The sequence below is a fragment of the Odontesthes bonariensis genome, chromosome 22, assembly GCF_027942865.1.
Source record: "Odontesthes bonariensis isolate fOdoBon6 chromosome 22, fOdoBon6.hap1, whole genome shotgun sequence".
Lineage (NCBI taxonomy): Eukaryota > Metazoa > Chordata > Actinopteri > Atheriniformes > Atherinopsidae > Odontesthes > Odontesthes bonariensis.
In genome coordinates, this window is record NC_134527.1 from 17789482 (window position 1) to 17812225 (window position 22744).

The window sequence follows — 22744 nt, forward strand, 5'->3', positions numbered from 1 at the left end:
ATACATATATATATATAATGTATGGTTTTTTTTCATATTCTACATTAGGAAACCATTACAAATTACTTTTAAATCTTTCAAATCGTTTTCACATTGTCATTTCATTAATTATAGAATAAAAAGTACATTTGCCATACCATGATAGTAAGTTTTTTTTACATCTAAAGAGAGAACAAATAGAAGGAGAGGAAAATATATGAAAGCAAACTAATGGAAGGATAGTAGGAATGAAAGAAAGAAATAGGTAAAAACAAAGAGAAGAGGAGTCTCAGACATGCAAGTGAGAGAGAGGGGGAGGAGTTGCACAGCCTTGTAGGCTGAATTGTAGTTGTGCTAAGAAGGCAGTCATAGAAGATTAGTGTCCATGTGAGAGCAAGAGGGATTTGACTGGATTGCACAGGGTGACCTGCAGTGCTCATGTAAACATCAGCAAGATGGACCATTGCTACCGGACAATGTAAAGGGAAGATGCATCTTTCTCTGCAAGCTGCAATTGATCCTTTCAGTTCAGCTCAAAACAACTTGTGACAGCACGTGTGTCGTCTTCGTGTGATGTGTACTGCTGTGTAAAGAGCAACATGCTACAGAGAAATAGCAACAGTAAATACTCACACCTACGAGAGTTAGCTGACATGAGTCACAGAGGAGCTTCAGCACATTATTCAGGCTCACATATCTCTTACAATCCAAGCTGTTGTGCCATGACTACTGCTGATACGCTGCATAATCCCATCTGAAAAGTAGCCTCACTTCTATAATCATACATCTCTACAGTGTTATAACAGGTTACTGCTCTAATAGTGTCTCTTTAAAAGACACTGTGCAGTGTTGTATTTCAGTAGACGAGAACAGCTGTCGTCTTGACAGATGGACAATGGGTGTTTCACTAAATTTATCCAACGCAACATTAACTCTTGGGAAGTGAAATAAGAAGAACCCTAAATGCTTCACTAGTTACTGATTAATTGATCTGCAAAAGGCATCATTACAGAATGCCTGTGATGAGTGGTCGTTCTCCACACTAAGAATTGAAGGGATCATTACTGTATGCGCCTCACGCAGAATCACTCAATCATGCCTGCAGTATCTGGTCCATTATTCAATTAGCTAATGGACAAAATAATAGCCTGCAAAAATTTTAATAATAAACCAACTGTTTCAATTATTTTTAAAGCAAAATAGTCTTAGATAATTCCAGCTGAATGAAAAAACTGCACCCTAGCAGAATTATTATCTCGTTTTTTAAACCGTAATACATAGCGTGACTGGCGTGACTGGGAAGATGGAATTCACTTTTTTTTGTGTTTCATCACCCAAATCAAACAAATTACTTGCAGCTCTACATGTAGAGAGATAATATGTGTCAACGTGATTATAAGAGTTTATCCCATCTAAGTACCAGGTATCTCCTCCCTCAGTATGACTGCCACACTTACCCCCAACATACCTCCTATATGCCCAAAGCAACCGGCAACAACAGCCCAGCCAACAAAAATAACTGAAGATAAGCCCAATCTCCACACTTATCACCTCACCCGCCTCCCAAGACAATATCTGTTATCTGTCCTCTGTCTGCTTACTGTACTGTGCACAACGTGCAGAAGGAAACTTGTCTTCACAGAGGGATATCCCATGGGGATGGACAGAAGATCAAAGCTGCTTTAACTCACTGTTTTCCTTTACTCAGAAATCTGCACGGGGGTGGGGGGGTAATGAACATTAAGGAAAAAATGTTGTTGCTAAATATGGCATGGATTCAAAAACACAATTAAGTAAAATACAGAAGCTGATTTGATTTTCATGCTGTGAAGCTGCTGCAAATTTCTGCACCCCAGGCTCAATAAAATAAGCTGGTTGTAGCTTCTTGGCACCACCTGAATATATTAACTTATAATTCACTTGTGCAGCATATCTGTTAAGAACATGTATAGAGATTCATTTATTTAAACATCCTTTTACATATCTTTTACATTTAATAAAAGCATTTAATTGAAGTTTATTCAATATTGTGAAGCCGTTAAGACTGAGATTCCTGCACAAACAAACTATCCAACTATACACTATTTTTCTCAATCTCTCCCACTCAGTGTCACTACCTTTCTACTCTTCTGTCTGTCTTACTGTCTTTACTGTGCAGAAATGTCTCTTTAAATCTTATATCAAACAAAAGAGCTGAACTGAGAGGTGGACTGACAATGACAGAAAGAGACAGACAGAGCAATAAATAGAGATACCCCCAGTGGAGAATTACACAACATCAGCTTACAGCAACAGTATGATACAAAGTGACCCGTACAGCTGACCAGCAGCTGTTAGTAGGCAGACTTAACAGGAATTTAAGCTCAATTTATATAATAATGTGTCTTTGCATTTCAACTCAGGCAACAGCAGAGTTTACCACAACAGGATAAGCAGAACACCATCTGTCAATTTCCATTTACAATCAGTTATATTCTGTAAGTCCCATCAATGATAAAATTAAATAAGCCCTTTAACATTTGTGGGGTTTTTTTTCATTCATTTTCATTCAACCTTTGTTCAGACTTAAGATTATTGAAGGATGCTGTCCTTATTCATAATATAGCTGAAAGGGAAAATTTTACTCAAATAGGGAAGAATTAAGTTAAAGAGTAAGAGTGATGATAAGAAAAAAGCTAATAAAAAAACAATACCAGCTGAAACAACACCTTTTCAACCTTAGCTTGACCCAAGAGAAGATACCACTGTTGTGGAAGACATCCTGTCTGGTTCCGGTACCAAAGAAAACTCATCCTTCAGTCATCAATGACTACAGACCTGTTGCCCTGACATCCCACATCATGAAGGTCCTGGAGAGACTCCTGTTGACCCACCTGTGTAAGCAAACCAGCACATATCAGGACCCCCTGCAGTTTGCTTATCGCCATGGAGTTGGAGTTGAAGACGCTATCATACACCTGCTTCAACAAACCCACTGTCATCTGGACAAAGCAGGCAGCACTGTGAGGATCATGTTCTTTGATTTCTCCAGCGCATTTAACACAATTCAGCCTGATCAGCTTCGTCTGAAACTCCAGAAGACTCAGGTGGAGGCCTCAACAATCACCTGGATTAATGACTACCTGACAAACAGACCACAGTTTGTCAGACTAAAGAATTGTGTGTCTAACCAGGTGATCAGCAGCACAGGAGCACCACAGGGGACTGTACTCTCACCATTCCTTTTCACTCTGCACACTTCAGACTTCCAGTACAAGACTCCTGTCATCTACAGAAATATTCAGATGACTCTGCAGTTGTCGGGTGTATCAGAGATGGACAAGAAGCTGAGTACAGAGAGCTGGTGGACCGCTTTGTGGCATGGTGTGGGAACAATCATCTCGTCTTGAATGTTAACAAAACAAAGGAGATGATTGTAGATTTCAGGAGAAACAGGGTCAGATCAAACCCTGTTTCCATCATGGGAGAAGAAGTGGAGGTGGTTGAGGAATATAAATACCTTGGTGTTCATGTGGACAACAGACAGGACTGGAGACACAACAGTGAAGCCATCTACAAGAAAGGACAGAGCAGACTGTACTTCTTGAGGAAGCTCCTTCAAGGTTTGCAACAAGATGTTGCAGATCTTCTACAAGTCTGTTGTTGAGAGCGTCATTTCCTCATGCGTCATCTGTTGGGGCAGCAGCATCAGAACCAGGGACCTAAAAAGACTCAACAACCTGATAAAGAAGGCTGGTTCTGTTCTGGGGACGACTGTGGAACCTCTGGAGACAATAATGCAAAGAAGGATTTTGCATAAAATCAAGAGAATTATGGACAACCCTGAACATCTCTCCATAAGACTGTTATCGGAAAACAGAGTCTCTTCAGTCAAAGGCTTCTTCAGTTTGGATGCAAAACGGACCGCTACAGGAAATCTTTCCTGCCCACAGCCATCAGCATCTATAATAACTCCTTGATTTAATTGAGTTACATCAACATTTAATTTCCCTCTGGGATAAATAAAGTATTTTTGAATTGAATTTGAATTTGAATTTGAAAGGGAAAAAATAGAAAAAGGAAAATTATTATCCCTTGCTCCTGAAAAAGTTGCCTCTATAAGGTTTCGTCTGCAGTGAAGTACTTCACTCTCATCTTTTTTTGCCTTTATACGCACATCCGTTTCGCTGCATTAAAAGTTTCTCATCAATCGAAACTCTAACATATTTAGAAATGGCGAGGTCATCAACACTTTTGGCTCTTCTTAAAGCCAAGTATTTAGTTTTATTTGTACCTAGTGCTAATCTATAGTAATTTCATCTATTTTTGTTAGCATTAATGATGTGATTTAGAGCCATTCTCTCATTGAATAAGACATCCAAACAGACAAATAAAGCAATAAATCTCAATTTACTTTAACATTATGCATATGGGATTCAAATCTGCACTCCAACCATATGATCAAGCAATTAGCACTCTCTACTGCAGTCAACGAGACCAACTAGCAACAGAAGGAACACTGAGTGACTTGGCAAGGGAAAAATAGTTGAATCAGCTTGGAACATGGAAAATAACTTGTTCTTTCAGGCAGTGGAGCTTGGGATTTTCCTCCCCTTGGGCCAATAGTGAGCTTCCCTCAGTGAGCTGAGCAGGAACACAATTCATGCCACATTATGCTCATCATCAGGGGGGCTTTGTCTCAATAAAAAGAGAAGACAACAAGACAGCATTAGAAGGAAAAGCAATGTGTTTCATTTTGTTCCCTAGACAAACTAGACTGAAGGAGTTTGTTAGGTTATTTGTGTGATTTGACCGGCTTGTTTATGGGGAGATTTCTGTGTGAGAGGAAACAGATAATGAGAGAAGGTTATTTTTGTTTTGAAAGTGATTGAGTGCCAACCGCTGCACCAAAAGAAAGAGCTTCACCACTTAAATAAGTGAGTTGATGTATTGTAAAAGTAATTATTTCTGAGTGTTAAAAAAAGTTTATGTTTATAATTCCAAATAAATTTTGAATAAATCAGGTCTATAGCTCTAGTAACAGCAACAGTGTTTCTCATTTAAAAAGGGAAAGGCTCTCCCCTCACAAAATGTAAAATGTGTGACAGTCAGATTGTCTCACATAAAGACACGTGACCAAGCTCTTTATCAGTCTGCAGGCTGCAACTCCCACACACAAGACAAGAAATGTCTGAATTGCCTCCAACAAACCACTCGGCTATGCTCAGCAGTGTTACATACAGGGTGGAATTTCTAAGTCTCTTTATGCCAGGACCACCAAGGTGCTCTGGTTTTTTGTCGGAACATCCACTCACATACAGTCAGCACAGGGATCTGGATGTAGAATAAGACACTAAAAAAAAAAGTTTTTTTTTCCCTTTTTTTAATTGCAATGTTAAATCTATATGAGAATTTTTAAGGACAATCCAAATCTGTAAGTGTTTTTCCATAAAAGAAGGGATGCTCCTGTGGAACTTGCTGGATCAAATTCATCAAAGCATGCACAAACTCTGCTGCAGAGCCTAAAGACAGATGAAAAATGCAATAGTAAAAAGATGCAACAATTAAATTACTGTTCTGTAGCCAAAGGCTAGGTAACAGAAAAAAATAATTTCATCTCCATAAGCATTTGAAAAATTACTGTGTATTGCTGAGAAAGTATGCAGTTGTTAGTCTGTATCAAAACATCACTTGTATCTCCGGATGACAGGTCAGGATCTAGCTTAATTTGATTTGTTGCTTTTGCTCATTTGTGTCCCTACTACTTATTCCTCATCTAATACTCAAAATCATGTGTATGGTCCTTTTAATGCTGCAGCTTTTATTTAATTGGAATTTAATTCACTCAGAGCCAGTAAACATAAGCAATTATAATTCTACAACTACGTTGGGGTTGCAGTAAGTCAGCACAGTCTCACAACAGTATGTTAAACTGGCACAAAAGGCAATCTCTTTGTATGTAGACATGAAAATAACATCATAAGGGAAATCTATATAGGGATTATAGAATATTATTCACGGAGTCTGGTGGTCCATTTTTTCTTTAGCACAAGTGCCTACAAGAGTCTTACAGCATTTAGTGAAAGTGTTTGCCTGTTTTTATGGGACGCAAATTCAGTATTTAAAGGCTTATGTCAGTGGAGTCACATGTCTGTTCTGTGTGAGACCTGATTTTGGTTTTAAATTTGACTTCTGTTTACCCTTTCTGATTTGTTAGGTTTAAGCATCAAGAAGTTATTGGTCTGAATTAGTGAAACATCCTGGCTTGCCTTAAAATACATGCTTTCACGTCTGCTAAATGGTAGAAATAATTTTTTTCTAGCTCACTGGGCGGCAAATCCCATCCCATTTGCAAAAGACATAAATGTAGTACAGGCATGAAAGATATATTCAGCGGGAATTCATTACGTTGAAAGTCTTACTGGATGTTAGAAAAAGAATAAAATCCCATCCATCTGCACAAACGATGATTTTCATTGGATGACCTTTTCAAGTTTTAGAACATGAAACGGGGCTGACTGAGGTTACAAAAAAATGTAGCAGCAGAACTTGAGCCACAAAATAATCCCCAAATCACATGGACCTGCAAAATCCACAAGTCGCTTTAACCCGTGAAACCCTTTTACAGATGTATAAAATGAGACACAGACAGACCGAATGCTCCAGTATAAGCAAGGGGGGGGTCTCAGACGGAACCAGTGGCATTAATATTTCCCTCGACTCCCATGTAAATGTGTCCAAGCGCACATTGAAATGTCCCATCAAAAAGTCACGGGGAAATCCTCACAGTGCGTTGGTGTCTACTTTATCACAGCTGTAGCATTTGATCCTCTTTGGGGGTGAAACTTTCCCATTCATCTCACTTCATTCACCATTTTGTGATAAAGCACTGAATCAACCTGAGTTATATCTCCTCCTTCACTTCACTTCAGACACGTGCTGCTTCCAGGCTGTCTCTGTATGATAAATAACCGGACATCACCAGGCATCTGAATTTTTGGTGCACAAGGATTGTTGTACCTCTGTATCATATAAATAAGGGAAATTATACCAATGTGTGCTTAAAAAACAGGTCAACTGTTCTGCTGGATAGGACATTAAGTATAAACAAGCAGCTGTGTGGCCTCAGCTACCTGAGGGTTTTTGTTGCAGCATAATACAAGTCGGGACTGTGTGGTATATTTTTGATTTACTTTTAGATGTAACTCCTAAGATGATCATATTCAACTCAAGTAATTTGCCAACACATTTTTTGTTTGAGTTCTAAGTAGCAGCCTTTAACTCTGAGCAACATTTACCTTGTGTATCTTTGTTGCAGTAAATACAAGCCAGACATGGTACTGTTGGATCAGGATATTTCACGCTGAGCTGTAATGAAAAAGTTGAATTGCACCATCAACCTTCCATACGCCACAGGGTGTGAAATACCCAGATGCACACATAAACACATAAACATGGCAACAATTTTCAGCCTCTCACATGATATCACGCCACATCAAATCACAGCACATAACAGTTGAACAGCCATTAGCCAACGGCTCACCTCCAACGCAGCTTTTTCACTGAGGGAGTCCTGCAGCTGCACACATTCCTGCTACTCACTTCTGTTTGTGTGTCCGACAACTAAATGCCATTCTGAGAGAACATGGTAATGAAGCAAGGCCCCTTTTAATTATCCTCCTTTAAAAGCCACTTTCTGCTCTCTGAGATAATAAATGGATAAATGGATTGTATATTAGCTTTGTGGATTCATCTTGAATAAGGTATCGACACAACCTTTGATGAATTAAAGCCTGACAAAAAAAAAGCCAATATTCTTTGTATGTACTCAGACACAAACAGATTACTTCATCTAGCATCATCTTACAAGCTGCACAGAGCTAAATATGTTCTTCAGAATACTGTGGATGACCACAGTGCAGGCACTTCTGATGTGTAATACACAGATAAAATGAAAGAGTTGAACACAGTCTGCCTTCATCCCTTTGTTTTGTCTGCTTCTCCTCTCTCTTTCAACTTAACACATGATTCATTGTGTCGTGAGTCAGCACAACTTGTATGTGTTTGTGTTTGTCTGATTATGCACCTGTGTCCCTGCATGGCTCAGGGGCGGTGGCCTCATGGCTCCCAGCTCTTGGCATAGCCTTTTCTGAGACAGGTGAATAAAGACCACAGGACACTTTAAGGCTCACTAATCTGGTTTGGCACCAACCTATCTGTTGCTGAGAAGCCACCGGCTTTATCGTGATGCCCTTTATCACCTTACAATGCACACCCCTCGCTTTAGTTTTTTTATTATATAAAAGCCAATACATTTAATATCAAGTCGTACTGTAATAATTTGCTGATTAATTGCTTGATACATAAATAAATGCTTATACATATATATTTCTTATACAGAAAACAGCCATAATGCTAACCAGGGTAGCTGTATTTTTAGGTATCTAATTATAATTCAAAATATAGCATCTAATCAGTCAACATGCAATATGTTGATAAAAAGGGCCTATGTCAGAGCAAAATAGCCACCATGATATTGCTTTAAGGGTTATCTGAGTTTGAATAACCTAATGATGTCATATATCTTAATATAACAGTCAAAAGGGCTGTATCAATACTTTAACTTTGATACTACTATTTTATTATTATTATTATTATTATTATTATTATTATTATTATTATTATACATTTTACAGCTAATACCTATTTATTTCTACTTAGTTAGAAATATCAATGCAGGAGCAGTCTGACATTCCTGTATTCATACTTTTCTACTTTGATTTCTTATTCTATAGATTTGAAATGCCTGCTTCCTTTGAATTAGTGTGCTTTACTTTATTAGATCCATGCTGCAGATCGATAAAGCATATCTTTAAGCCTGTAAAACTGAGCTTGGGCAGTTTCGCCCTATACTGATTTATCAAAACAGTGAAGCATTTAAAACAGATATCAAGCAAATAATTGTAACTTTATTACCTTCATTATCAATCTATTAACGAAGTATGTCTATCAAAATGAAAAGTTCTGCTGTCAGCCTGTAATGTAATGGGTTATTCCATTGGGGACCAAATTTAGCCAATTTAATATAGTTAAAGTCTCCTCTTCTGCTCCAACAAACTGAACTGGATAACCAGGTCAGTTATCTCACATTTCCCTCCTTTCCAGATCAATTTACCAACTGTGAATAGATACCTTTGCTTTGGATGACAGATAAGTGTCGAAAGACTCTAATTAAGAGATCACTTGCTTAACGTTCAGTCGTCAGCTGTAGCAAACAAAGGAGAGACAGAACAGCTTTCCAGCAGAGGTTCTTGCAGTTCAACTGTAACAATATCAATCACAGTTTCAGGTCGTTCTTAATAGTGTGTAAGTAAAACAGCAACCTGATCCTGAGAAGTGACTCAGTATGTCACACTGATGTTCACAGCTCTATGACTCTGTTGCTGACAAAGTGGAGTTGCATGTCGTTGGCTTCATAGTTGTCACTTCCTACAAGCAGCTGTTGACTGCCCTACAAGCATTCAGTTTCTTTACATCTAATAGCTGAACATAGCTCCTGTGCCATGTCAGTTTTCATAAAATAAATCAACATCATTGATTTGGTGATGCCTCCACCCACATGCAGTGTATGATGTGTTTGCGACTGGCAGAAGTCTGATGCTTCGGGGCATCTTATGGCCACAAACTCAACCGTGGTAGAAACATGATGACAAGTTCATCAGGAAAGAACAACTGAGAGCTGCTGGACTGTTGCATATATAGATCCAGCACAAATATATCATAAGACGTGTTTTAAAATTGTGTGAATGGGTGAATGAGAAAAGAACCCAGATTAGGTTAAAATGTGCCATTTCAGTGTGGGCCATTCATATTTATTTAGAAAATGGAAAGGTGACAGCAAAAGTAGTAATGTAGGTGTGTTAAAGAAGCCATATAGCAACATTACCGCACATTCCATGCTACCATGGGATGTTTGTTATAAAAAAAAATTCCATTGTGTTACAACACAAGGTCTAAAACAATCTGTGTGAAAATGTACGAGGAATATCTACTCAATGTTATGAAGTGCTTATTAGATCATTTGGTTTGAAGCTATATAACACAGCAGAGTCTGCAGCTGTAATACACACTCACACATAAACACACACAATAAAAGTAAAAAAATAGCTTTCTGGTACAGTTTAAAATTTAATAAAATGTATCAAACAATCTCCATGAGTAGTTTGAGTGGGATTATGGATTTACATATAAATCGAGTTTCCTTTTGTTTAAATACCAATCAATTGCCAAGAATCTTGGTCTCATTTTGATCAGAATATGACCTTTGATTATATTATGGAGCTTGTTTTCATAAGCATCATTCATTCATCATTTCATTAAACATCTTTATCTTCTTATCTCTGGTTATTTATTTACACTTTGATTTTTCTTCATTTAGATCATCATAACTGCTTATTTTGACTTAAAAAGTGCTACATAAATGAAGCTTCACTTTAGTTTATTGATGAAAGAAATTGTGTTTTTTTTGTTCTTTCTATTACCGGATGTACTAAAGTTAGCTTTGTAGTTATGCAACTGGACTAAATTAGCCTGCAAGATGTTCTACTAATGTATTCACTGAAATATTTAATGCAGCATCACAGTCAGAAACAATAATTGCATCCTAACATATGCTACATCTGTGATCACTGATGAGTCATTTGCAGTGGAAAGGCTTTAAAGGAAACAAGAAACAATGAAGTAACTTATCAAAATTCATGTTTTTTCCAATCAAATTGCAACTAAATCTCAAGAGTCTTTAGATGTAGCTGAATTGCTTACTAAATTGCCCGTTTCTTTTGTAAACCACAGGACAGCAGCACAATTGATACTTATGCTTCCACAAAATCCAATAACACCACAAATGTATAAAAAAGGCTGAACCTGAAGTCAAGGTGTTTCTCCCTTCAGTGTAAAGTAAATGGGTTAATGATGACAATCAGTTCTCAGTGGTCAATATTGGATCTGGATCGAATACCATTATTTACAGTGAGCAAATTCAATATTCTATCAAATGTTATTAGCATATTGCAGTCTTATGAATTTATTTACAGACTACAATTTTAACTAATGGTTCCATAGCAGACAGACTCGGTCTGATGCCTCAGATTGTGTAAAGCCACCCCTGAGGACTGGTATCCTGCCACAAGCCCAACCTGAGCCCTCCAGCTTGAGCTGGGGTCTGGCGGGAGGCCTGCTGGCCGTGATGAGCCAGATGTGGCACTGGGAGCTCTGGGGATTTTCTACAGCAGTTTAAAAATGTTATCCCCTTAGTCTGCTTTTGCATTTTTTATTAAATACAATGAAACAAAATCAGCACTGAACAAGCTGGTGTATTAATCTAATCCTGTGGATCCTCGTAGAGAAATCTATTCATGGTAACACAATCATTAGGATGTCTCCAACTTCAGCACATATCCAAAGGTAACAGCATAAATTGGAGAGAAACAAAAAAAAAAAAGGTATTATGACTCTCAGGTCATTTGGATAATTAGCTCTGTTTCTGTGAGGGCATGAAATAATAAGAGAAACAAACGGTCAACAAGGTTAGAAATGAGTAGGAACAAGGGGCAATAATGCCCTTGAAAGTTAAAAAAAAATGCCAGTGACATAAAAGATAAAAGGATCAGAAATGCCCCCAATAAGCACTCATTATTTCAATGAATCATTAAATACTCAGTCATTACATAAGATTCCCTGTTGGGCCATTATGGGTAAGAGAAAGGAAGCATCACAAGAGGCGTTTTTCCAGTGTCCTCTGTGTGAAAAAAATGAAGCTTTTGAATTTTTTAAATATGATTGATATATGAGTTACAGCAGTATTCAGTGATAAGAAATAATTAAAACATAACAACATAATAAATTCCCACTTATTTCAGCTTTCTTGTAATTTCCAGGGTGGATTTTTTTTTTTGTAACTGCATTAAGAACATGTCTGAAATCACTCCCTGTTTTGACACTCACTGTACTGACTGCCCTCATTTTATTTGAGAGTCTTATTTCACATTGAGTCTGTAAATCTACCCCTTATTTTAAGAAAATGAACATTTGCTGACAATCACATCTAAGTTCATTCTTGATTAAAGTTAAACTTGGTGGCCTTTACAAATACAAAACTGCTGACTTGGGCATCTCACGCATGGATTAACAAGACCTGGATTCCAGGCTCAAACATGGAAACTACTTACTTGAATGAAAAGAGCTTGCCTGGTGGATTCATCAAAGAACTATTCTCCCTTGCATACTAAATGTAATTGAATTACATCATGGAAGGAAGCATTGCAAAACTTTTACAAATGTGATTATCAACAGTTTTAGAAACAGATGTTTATAATGGTGGAAAAGTGAAAAGTTTTTTTGGACAACACAGGATTTCTTTTTCATTTCGTTATTGCAAGTGACCACTGCAGCAAAATGTCTGGCAGAGCTGTGTCACTATATCTGCAAAAATAAAATAAAAGTGAAGAAAAAGTTGAACACTTAATCTGTGATTAAATTTTTCGTGACTGGGTGATAGCTGTGAGCAATGAGTGCTACACTTGTAGCTGGTTTGCATTCAGAGCTTCATGTATGGCATTATTTTTTTTTATAAACTTTGGCAAGGTAACACAGGATTCAGTCTACTGGATGAAGACATTAAAGTGTCTTTAGTATTTACTTTGATAAACGAGCCATCCAGTTGTCACTGGAATCAAATTGAGGAAAAGTGTTCACATTGTCAGCATAGTATACTCCTATGTCTTTTTCATTTGGTGAACTGGTGGCCTAAACTTTATCTCTTCTCTTATTCTTGATGGTGGATATTTACAGTTTAGTATGAGTAAATTAGAGTTTTTACTAAAACAGCTCCCTATAACTGGACTCAGCTCTGATAGGAACAGTGGGGTGAACCAACTGCCCTGAAGTTAGCTCATTGTCTACACTTCTTTTCATGTTAAAAACAATCATTTTATGTATTGTTTATCAAATAGCATTAGCTGTACCCAACAATGAAAAAATAAATAAAATCTAAAGTCACACAAAAATGTTCTTGCACTGCTTAATGAGTTCTTCAGTATCGCCTATTATTTATTTTCTTTTAGAAATTATTCAAATACCTATATATCAAGGAGCGCATACAGTGAAAACATGTTGATGTCAGTGAGAACAAAATTTAGCCTGTTTATATATTCACGGGAATATCAGAAAAAGAATTCCTTTCAGACGTGTAAACAGCGCACCAGCTTCCATTTGGTTGGTGCTTGTTTAAATTGTGGTGTTTGAGCACACACCATATTTACCTTTCTGTGTGACCTTCACACCGTATAATTTCCCAAAGCTCTGCCCATTGCAATAATTATGTGTGGACAAACACATGGATGAATGGTTGAATAAATACACTGAGAAGTGTACAGAAACAACAGCATCCAGTAGCACGAACACCAAGTAAGGTAGAGTTTGAGTGTTTACCACTAACTCAACCAGCTATGACATATTTCTAAATTTAGTAAACAAGCCCTTTCTTGCTAGCATTATTTTTCTGACTAATCTTATGTCCGTTTCCAATGAGTGACATTTAAGTAAAGTGATTTGATAATATCTGTCACTTGATCTCTGAGTTCTAACACTGAAGCCACTCGGCTGCTTTATTTAAAACCCAGAATACACTTCCCAGCAGCACTGGCTGCGAGACATTCCTATTTTGGCTCAAGCACATTCAACAAATGAAAGATGAGTATTTACTAAGCCATGACAGGTAATCACTTCAAGACACTCGCAGCTGATGATCAACTTGTTTTAGCATACATCTTCAGCATCTAACATGCCAAGAAAGTATATTCTATATTTATTTGGGTAAAAATGAGGGAGTGTAAGACATGTGAGAAGAAAATACGGCCAACATGCTGCTCTTCTCAAACACACGTAATTGACTGGTGTGAGGTTTGGATTTATGAAAATCTAAAGAGACCGTTGACAAAACAACAGATCTGACTTAGCCCTGTTCTGACTGTCGAGCCTGTGATGATGAAAAAACAGCCTCCATGGCTTTGCAAATGAAGGAGGAAGATGTGGCAAAGTGAAGAGGAAGCACACAACAGATGAAAGAATGACAGATGAACATACAGGCTGAAGGTTGACTTATTGTAGAAACCCAGTAACTAACTGAGCTCATCGCCAAGCTAATGTAATGACGGTTCACTGCTTAAAACCCATTATGACGGCGGGGACTGCATTTGTCCCTCCATTAAATCTTTAATCCTGCATCCCACACCAAACATGTAACGACAGCTTGGGATTTTTTCACTTAGTGTCTTTTCTTTGAATTTACATCTCCTGTGGATGTGTCTGATCAGCTGTTGTTTGATTTTTCAGAGTGTCTATGTTACAACACAAACTATTGTCAATTTCTATATCACACGAGCTGTATTTCTATCAGCAGAATGAGGTTCGGCACAAAAACATCTGAAGGGAAACAAAGTGCCAAAAGGGGATGATGTAGCACAAAGGTGAGAGGGTGAAGGAAAGGATGTGCAGGATGAGAGAAGGGAACAAACAGATGGAAAAAAGGAGCAGAAAAACAAATAGGAATGACGTGACAAAGATGAAGTGAGAGCAGTGCAGCGTGGTAAGCTCTGCGGTTGCATCCAGGCATTATGACACATCCCTACACTATATACTGCACGGCCGGGCTGCATGCTCACTGCAGATTTTCATTAACCTTGCCGCAATGTATATTAAAGCTTCTAACCTGGTCCATACTAGCCTCACATTACTTGCAGCCTTGCAGTGCAATTAGACAATACCAAGGCAATAACACCAAGCAGCAACTGTCTATGTCTATATCCTGCTCAAGAATGTGGTTTGCAATGGGTGATGGCATGTGTGTGAATCCTAAACAGAAAGCCATGTTTGGCAAAGCTTGAGTAATGTTTGCCGAAGCATAGATAATGCTTTTGTTTTTCAAATGCCACATTATGCAGGAACGCCACCATAAAACTGATTAAAATATACAATGACATAATAAATTGAAGTAACCGTAAACACTATAAAAGTCAACTGCCTCATTGGTTAAATGCATAGATGATGGTTAAATGTTGTCAAATTTTTTAGTCAATCATAAAGTGAGGCTAAGAACTGGACTGGTGAGGTACTTCTACTAGAACCCTTTTTCCCAAAACGTTGGCATGCTGTATGAAATGTAAAACAAATAAGATACACTATTCTTACAATCATGTTGCTTATGAAATACAATTAAACAACAAGTGTATATGTGCTCCACAAAGACTCAAAGCTAAGGTTGTATTTAGACACCACAACAGCTTTCTTCACAGTGTGGATAGAGGGACATGAGCTGTGGTGCAAAGATGCTTGATACAAGACGGCAGAGTTCATTAAAAATGAAGGTACAATGTTCACTTATTTACATCTCAACTAAACTACCTTCCAAATCTGACAGTAATGTAAGTGCTTTGGTCATAATATCTAATATGTATCCATTGGTTGGAACATTTCAGTTGCAATAAATAACGTTGTAATCCTTCAGCCAGTGTAATGACAGCATTAAGAGGAGAAGAACATTGAAGCTTGGTTAACAAGTCTGAGTCAGGAAGTGCAATGACTCAGCTGTGGGTAATAGTGTATCAGTCTTGGTTTTGTCTACAGGGATAAAGCCTCGTGATATTTACACAAAATTCACAAGAGTCATCTGGAACAACCACACCACCAAAATATTAAGAATTTGGTTTGCCTCCAATTCACTCTCTTCTCATAAACATACGCTGTTTAGAATTTTTAAAACAGTAAACAAAATTGTGCCAGAAGGCCATATATACCCACTAAATGTTAAGAAGAAATAAGGCATTTTTTCCTGAAAATATACATTATCATAGGTATTGTCAGATAAATATTTCCAGTAGTGATTTTTTTGCACCTCTAAGATCTATATTTTTATAATTATATCCGTGCAAAAACTCTTCGAGGTTGTTACTGTACTGCTGGGAAAAGCATTAAGCCAGAAAGATCCAGCACACAGCACAAAACGTAATATTCAGTGAAACTCTCTATGCCTTCTCCTGTACATTTTTTTCTGTTTTACTGAGTCAGTTGTGTGCAAAGCAAAATATATACACACCTCCTCCCACTGGTGAATGTATCTGATGAGCCGGGACAATCTTAACAGACGCAGAAGACTGAGGATCTTGGTGAAGCGGACAATTCGCAGAGCACGGGCCGTTTTATATACCTCAGAGTCAAAGCCTTTCTCCACTATTAAAAAGATATAATCCACTGGGATGGAGGAGAGGAAGTCCACAACAAACCAGCTCTTCAGGTAATTCATCTTGATGACCTTTGGATCGAGGATGATCTCGGAGCTCTCCTCATTGACAATCCCCGTCCTGAAGTTCATGACCAGGTCCACCAGGAAGATGGTGTCCGAAGCCACATTGAAGACCAGCCAGGTGGTGGTAGTCTGCTCTGAGAAGAAGGTTATTCCCACAGGAATGATGATTAGATTCCCCATCATCATGATGAGCATTATCAAGTCCCAGTAGAACCTAGAACCCAGTAGAAGGAAGAAAACATAGTGTAACTACTTCATTATACAGGAGATACTCAATAAAAGTGAAAATATATCACTGTAGGACTAAGCTAAACAGGTCAAACTCAGTTTTCAAGGAAAAACCAGATGGTGACCATAGATAGTAGGAGTTATCTTCTGAAGACCAAAGATGTGGCTCAGCAGCAATGTTTCCAGCTGCAGAGGTTCTGCTATCAGCAAGTCATCTAAAACATTGACTCTTAACAACTGACAACATTTTTTAAAGATTGATGTGCAGGGGCATTTACGCTGAAGCGTACAAAGACACAAGGAAGCATGAAGGCCACGACATCATCACCAGATCTCCTGGGCTAAAAGTTAACTATGATTCAAGGACAGCTGTTAGAAGTTATCTACTGCTTCCACTTACTGCACGTGTTCAAGGCCTTCTAGACTAAGACCCTTTCATCCTTCACAGCTGTGTTAATGTCCCTGCCCTCTGCCTTGCCATGAACAGAGGCAGAGGTGATTCATCAGCTCCATGCTCTTTTCACCAAGCGTCCCAGACCCCAGCAAAGGCCACACGACCACGAATGAAAATAGATGCTTTCAGGAATCCTATCTCATTCTAAAAACTATCCACTGACGCCATCACTGCTGTCTCTGCCCTGCCTGTTCATCCATTGATGTTACTGAAGGTGGAAATGGACTGGCTGGCTGCTTGGCAGGCTGCCTGTCTGGATGGAAGACTGGCCACTCAGTAATGGATCTGTGTGAATAAATTAAGCCGAGGCCTTGGCTTTATAAATATCCCCAGATCATGTGTCCGATAATTGTCTTCACTTCACCTAAACAGCAGTCTTCTGGGTGGCTCATAAAACCCACTGAAGGTATTTTTACACCAACAGGCATTGAACTGTGAAGTGGATGCTCAAACACAGAAGATGATGCACTTGTTTTTCTTTTTAATGGTTGTCATTCCTCTTAGGGTGATATTTCAGTATATTAATACAACAACGAAATTTTGTATCAGCTGATGACACCACTGTCTAAATCATTACAGATTATACAAGTATAGTTTTTAGTTGTTTTACTGCCAACACTTCAGCTGACCTACCATAAAAAGCATGCAGTGTGTGTCTGTGTATGTGTCTGTGAGGCCTGAGTTATGTTTTCCTGTTATCTATATTTCAAAAATGTGCTTGATAAAAAAGCTCAAGTGATGTCATCTGCTATGATTCATCTTTTTAGTTGCTAAAGATTGACAGAAAAGAAAAATTCATATCTGGAGGGAAATAGAATGAAAATAAAGATGAAACCATGAGTATGAAGATATTCTGTGCCTGTGGTTAAAGCAGCAAGCCTAGAACAAAAATTACATTTAAAAACAAACAACTACAAAAGTTAAGTGTTAAATCAAGGTAATGTTGGATGTCTTCTCCCCTCATATTCATCACGACTGTGTTGAAAATGGAGTCTCACAGAGTTTTTTTCTATTACAATAATGACTTAGGTAGGCGGTATTCATACTGTACATGACCTTCAGACACCCACTTAGATGATGAATAAAACATCATTTTTCTAATACTGAATTTAAACAGTGTGAAGCAGCTGACCTCCAATATTCTAAACCAAAACGAAGATTATTGCAAACTTCAATACATCATAAAACTTCTTTAAGAAAGGTGCCCTGCCCCTGTTAAACTAGTGGCAGTATGCAGTGCCCTTCCGACGCCAGCAGTACATACACACCTCTGTTCATCTCCTGCTTTAGGTTCAATATGCCGAGCAGTAAATTAAGCAGCACACCAACTCTTCAGTCAGTGACATCCAAAGGAGCCGTGTACCCTTCTGATCATTTAACATCCACACCATCAATTTGTTAACTCACCCTGAACATCCAAACACGCTGCTGGTCTCATTGATTTAAGTGAGAGACTATAGCCAAACAGAGACTTCAAAAACTGCAAATGCCAAATTTGTTCCTCTACCAAATGAATGCACCCTGCATGAATGATGATGAAACAAAATAATAATAATGTGCTACCACAGCATATATCAGAAAACAAAAAAATAAAAATTTTAAAACATTTAATTCCTCCTAAAACAGAAGCTGCAAGTTAAGAAAGAAAAAAAAGATGAGCAGTTCTAAGAACTCAAGGCAGAATAATTGCAAGTGGAACAAATCCTGCTTTAAATCAAGCCAGCACATTTCTTCTTGTAGGTTTCCTCTTTACAACAAGCAATCCATCATAATCAGTGCCAGACCAGTCCTGCCAAGCAAAAGAGGGAACCCCAAAATGATGTTTCTCAGCACAGTCCAACCCAATCCAATCTAATCTGCAATGTAACAGGTACACCGCACTGAGAGCCATCACAGTAAACTTGTATACAGTGTAGAAAAATACAAACCCTTAGATTAAGACAGAGAAGTTAAAGTAATCCATGACTGGTTTAGGTCAGCTAGAATAGGTATACAAAGAAAGTGAACCACACATTGCAGATCTATCTTTATCTATTCACTTGTATCTAAACTGCTCTAAACTTGCTTTATTTCATCATTTATTGATCTTTCAAAAGGTATCGTTCCTAAAGGAAGACTAAAGGGGAAGTAAAGCCGCATATTAAATTTTTCTGGACAGTCATTGAAGAAACGTCATCTATATACTCAAAGTGAGAAATTATTTGAATATTTTGAGGAAATCATGATAAAAAGGGAAAAAACAAAACTTTATTATTAACAGCTAAGAAAAAGACCTGTGTCTGTCTTGGTACACAACATCTTTAAAACAGACTGACAGAAAATTTGACAGAATCGTCCAGAATTCGACAAAAGCCTCATCTCAGGATAACTAGAGGTGCACGATCCTACACATGAGGCCTCTCTAAAGATCAATGAATAATGAATATTACTAACCTGACATTAATCTTTAAGCAGCCACTGTGTACAAAGAATATGTTGGATATTGAGTTTCAAACTCTCCAACAAAGCAGTATAAAGCCCGTGTGAATAGTGGTGTCACTCATGTGCTGTACTTAGGTAAGACTTTTTTATGAAAAGACCATACAGTTCTTTCCCTCTCCTATTTTCTCTTAATGGCCACACTATGCTGCACAAAAGTTAGCAGCACCATAAATATTTGATATATTTATTTATCAGTTATTACCATCAAAGGAGAGCTTGAAAAACTGGAATACTATCTGCATCATCTGCCACTTTTAAGCCAGGAGGTAATCCCAGTGGCACGGTGATGTTGTGTCTTGACTTGGGCTGGAGGAAACAGACTCCTTCTGAAAAATCACCCTTTGGAAAATGTCACGAGGACATAACCTGAGGGGGGGTCATAAGCCTTAGTCAGGGAAACATTTTCTAAAAAAATGCAGAAGTAAAAAGGGCCAGAAGCTCTGCACTGCATGTTCTCATCGAAATCCCCCCCCATGACAAAATATTCATACTAAAAGGGATTGTGCTCAACACCTAACACAACTTCATTTCTTGAAAATACAAAAAAGGGAAAGGAATGAATTTCTCTTCCCTATCCTGGTCCTGCCCTTTGGCCATCAATCTTCTTACATAATTGTTTTAGGCGTCAACTAAGCTCATTGATTTGTTGTGTTATACTAATCCTTGTCCAGCATGACTGTACATCTGTGTGTGCACCTTTGCATCATGGTGATGGTGGTGGTGGGGCATAAAAAAAGAAATTCCACCATAGACTTCTATACAGTTTAGCACTATCATCTGCATAGTATGTGAGTGTTGGGCTATAATCCGTATAAAGTTATCTATCAATGACAGCAAAGTAAAACTACAGAGATGTGAAGACAACAAGAAGTTGTACATTTCTGTAAAAAACAGCCCTGCAGTGACAGACCCTTTACTTAAGTTCAGGACCAGGGACATGATTTCTGTTCAGAACCATGGACAGCTCTGTGATAGAAGCAAAAGGGGCCCCGTCACTATCAAGCCGTGGTAGTATACACTGGTGCTAAAGACTGAGCCACATGTGATGCCTAATTGATCAAGTATTGAACTGTCCTTCCTGTATATGGCCACAATTGTTTATCATTTCAAAATTAAGTTTTTGTTTTCACATTACACCCCCACTCTTTGGGGCAACAGTTCCAGACAGGCTAAATATAACTCGTTTTCTCGTAATAACTGAATGCCAAGGAGTAAAGTGTGGCATGCTCCATCTGCAGCTCCTTTGAAACCAACACATTCCAACACATTTCCTCTTCAGAGCAGCTTCAAAAATACATAACCCGTGCATTTCTCCCATTAGGTGTTTAAAATATTGGATTTGGAGATCAGTTTCTACTTATTAATTCAAAACACGGCCATTTTTTTCCCTTATTCTTTCCCCTGCATGATTTTTACCGCATACTGTGCATTTTCGCACACAGGCCCGTCGTCTCACCACCGCCTACAACGATATGTTTACTACCGTGATGGTGCAATGGCATTGTCACGTTGTGCCCAGGTACTGTCGCCCCAACACGAGCGGAATATGTCGCAATGAGAGCCTGACACTGTGTTGTTTGTGTGAGGCTGAGCTCTGTGTATCTTTTTAAATCATGACATTCACCATCCTTTTTCCAAGGACATTCCACCGATACACCTTTAGCCTTAAAGCCTCATTTTTATTTTTTCTTATTCTGATTTTTTTTCAAATGCCGCAATGAAACACGGCAATTTGAACAGATTGAAGCCTGATTGCCTAAATACAGAGGTGGATTGGCATATGCGCTTTTGGGGCAGGCTGTGTGTGTGCGTGTGTGTGCTGTGTGTGAAAGTGCAGGCTATAGCTTGCAGACCCTAGGGTGACAGGAGAGGTGTAACAAAAGGGAGGGGTGAGCAGGTGTCAGTTCCAGCCCTTACCTAAAATCGCTATATGGGTGAATGATCCAGTATCCGGCCGTCTGGACCCTTTCTTGCTCTTTCTCCACGGCTTTCTGACTGCCGAACATACGCAAGGAGAACTTATTGACTCCGGGCTGCATCATGGCCCCAAATTGCCTCTGCATAAAACCATGTTGCCTGGACGCCCCCTCCAGATCGTCAAAACCGACCATGGCCTCTTCCCGCTCCCCCTTGAAGCCCACTGAGTTGCCATGGTCCTTCATGTTCTGGCTCCCCGTGTTATTTTTCTGTATCGAGTCTTGCCTCTGAAAAACATTATTCCCATCCGCCTTCTCCTCCTTGTTGCTGGAGAACGAATTTGATTTGTCTTCCATGGTGTTCTTCTTTTTCCCGTTTTTCTCTGTGACAAAGCGTTCCGTCTCCGGCTCGCGAGAGCTGCGCGCAAAACTGGAGAGGACCCGCCGTGAGCTCTCCTGTTTCTTTTGATGTCCTTCAAACTGTTCAGCTCCTCTGCCTTCAACGCGAGTGCTGCAAACTGAGACAGAGTGCACGAGCGCCCGGTGGATCAGGTTTCTTGGGTTACCGCCATCTACCGACGGCCCTAGCTTCTAATGTGCAGAGCTTGTGTCTCGCCTCAATTCGCACGGCACTGCGGTTCAAACTGGCACACGCTCCCGCACCTTATTTACATAATATGACTGTGGACCGTGACATCCCTCATTTTCCATATGTCTTCCTTTGTCAATGGTTTCGCACATGGCAGGGGAAGTCAATAAAGCCAGACCAAATTTAAATTAATGAAGACTTTTTTCTTTTCTTTTATTTTTTTGTTACCATTGATATTCACGTGTGCTCCCTGTGGCTCGGCTGGCAGCAGGTTTATATCCTCCCGGGGAGTTCTAAGCGAAGACAACGTGGTAAAACAGATTGCAGAGTCGGTGCAATCATATTTTCTGCTAACGGTCATATGAGAAAATAAGCGAAGCATCTTGTGGAAATCACACCTTCTTAGTTGTTTGAGATGTGGTCCAACATTCATTCTGTATTCTGTTTTAATTGCAAAAACGAGACAAACTTGTTTTTTTAAAACAGCAACCCCAGACTGCATAGTGTGCTTTTACGAGAAAAAATGATACAATGATTTAATAGTGAAACAGGCCCCACTCCGTAACCCACGGAACACATAGCCTAATCTGCTGTCCAAGTGACACCTCTGGAGACAACCCTGTCTGCCAGTTTTAAATCATACCATGCAAAACTGAATATCTTTTTGGTTTAGTGTATGGGGTACAGTTTAGCAAAGTCATGGAGTGGGGGGAATTGTGGAAATCATTTTTTATTTCCATATCCACTAGCAATTGGTT

General features: G+C 38.8%; 1 protein-coding gene across 2 annotated transcripts in view; it reads right to left on the minus strand.

Annotated features, from left to right (window-relative positions):
* Positions 1–21947, minus strand: part of hcn1 (hyperpolarization activated cyclic nucleotide-gated potassium channel 1) — a 78147-nt gene extending 56200 nt beyond the window's left edge. For both annotated transcript variants that reach the window (XM_075455862.1, XM_075455863.1), the window contains exons 1-2: positions 21399–21947; positions 16109–16532 (exon numbers count right to left, since the gene is read on the minus strand). In XM_075455862.1, the coding sequence (XP_075311977.1) occupies positions 16109–16532; positions 21399–21754 (780 nt within the window). In that variant the 5' untranslated portion in view covers positions 21755–21947. The remainder of the gene's footprint in view (positions 1–16108; positions 16533–21398) is intronic.
* Between the last annotated feature and the right edge of the window lie 797 nt (positions 21948–22744).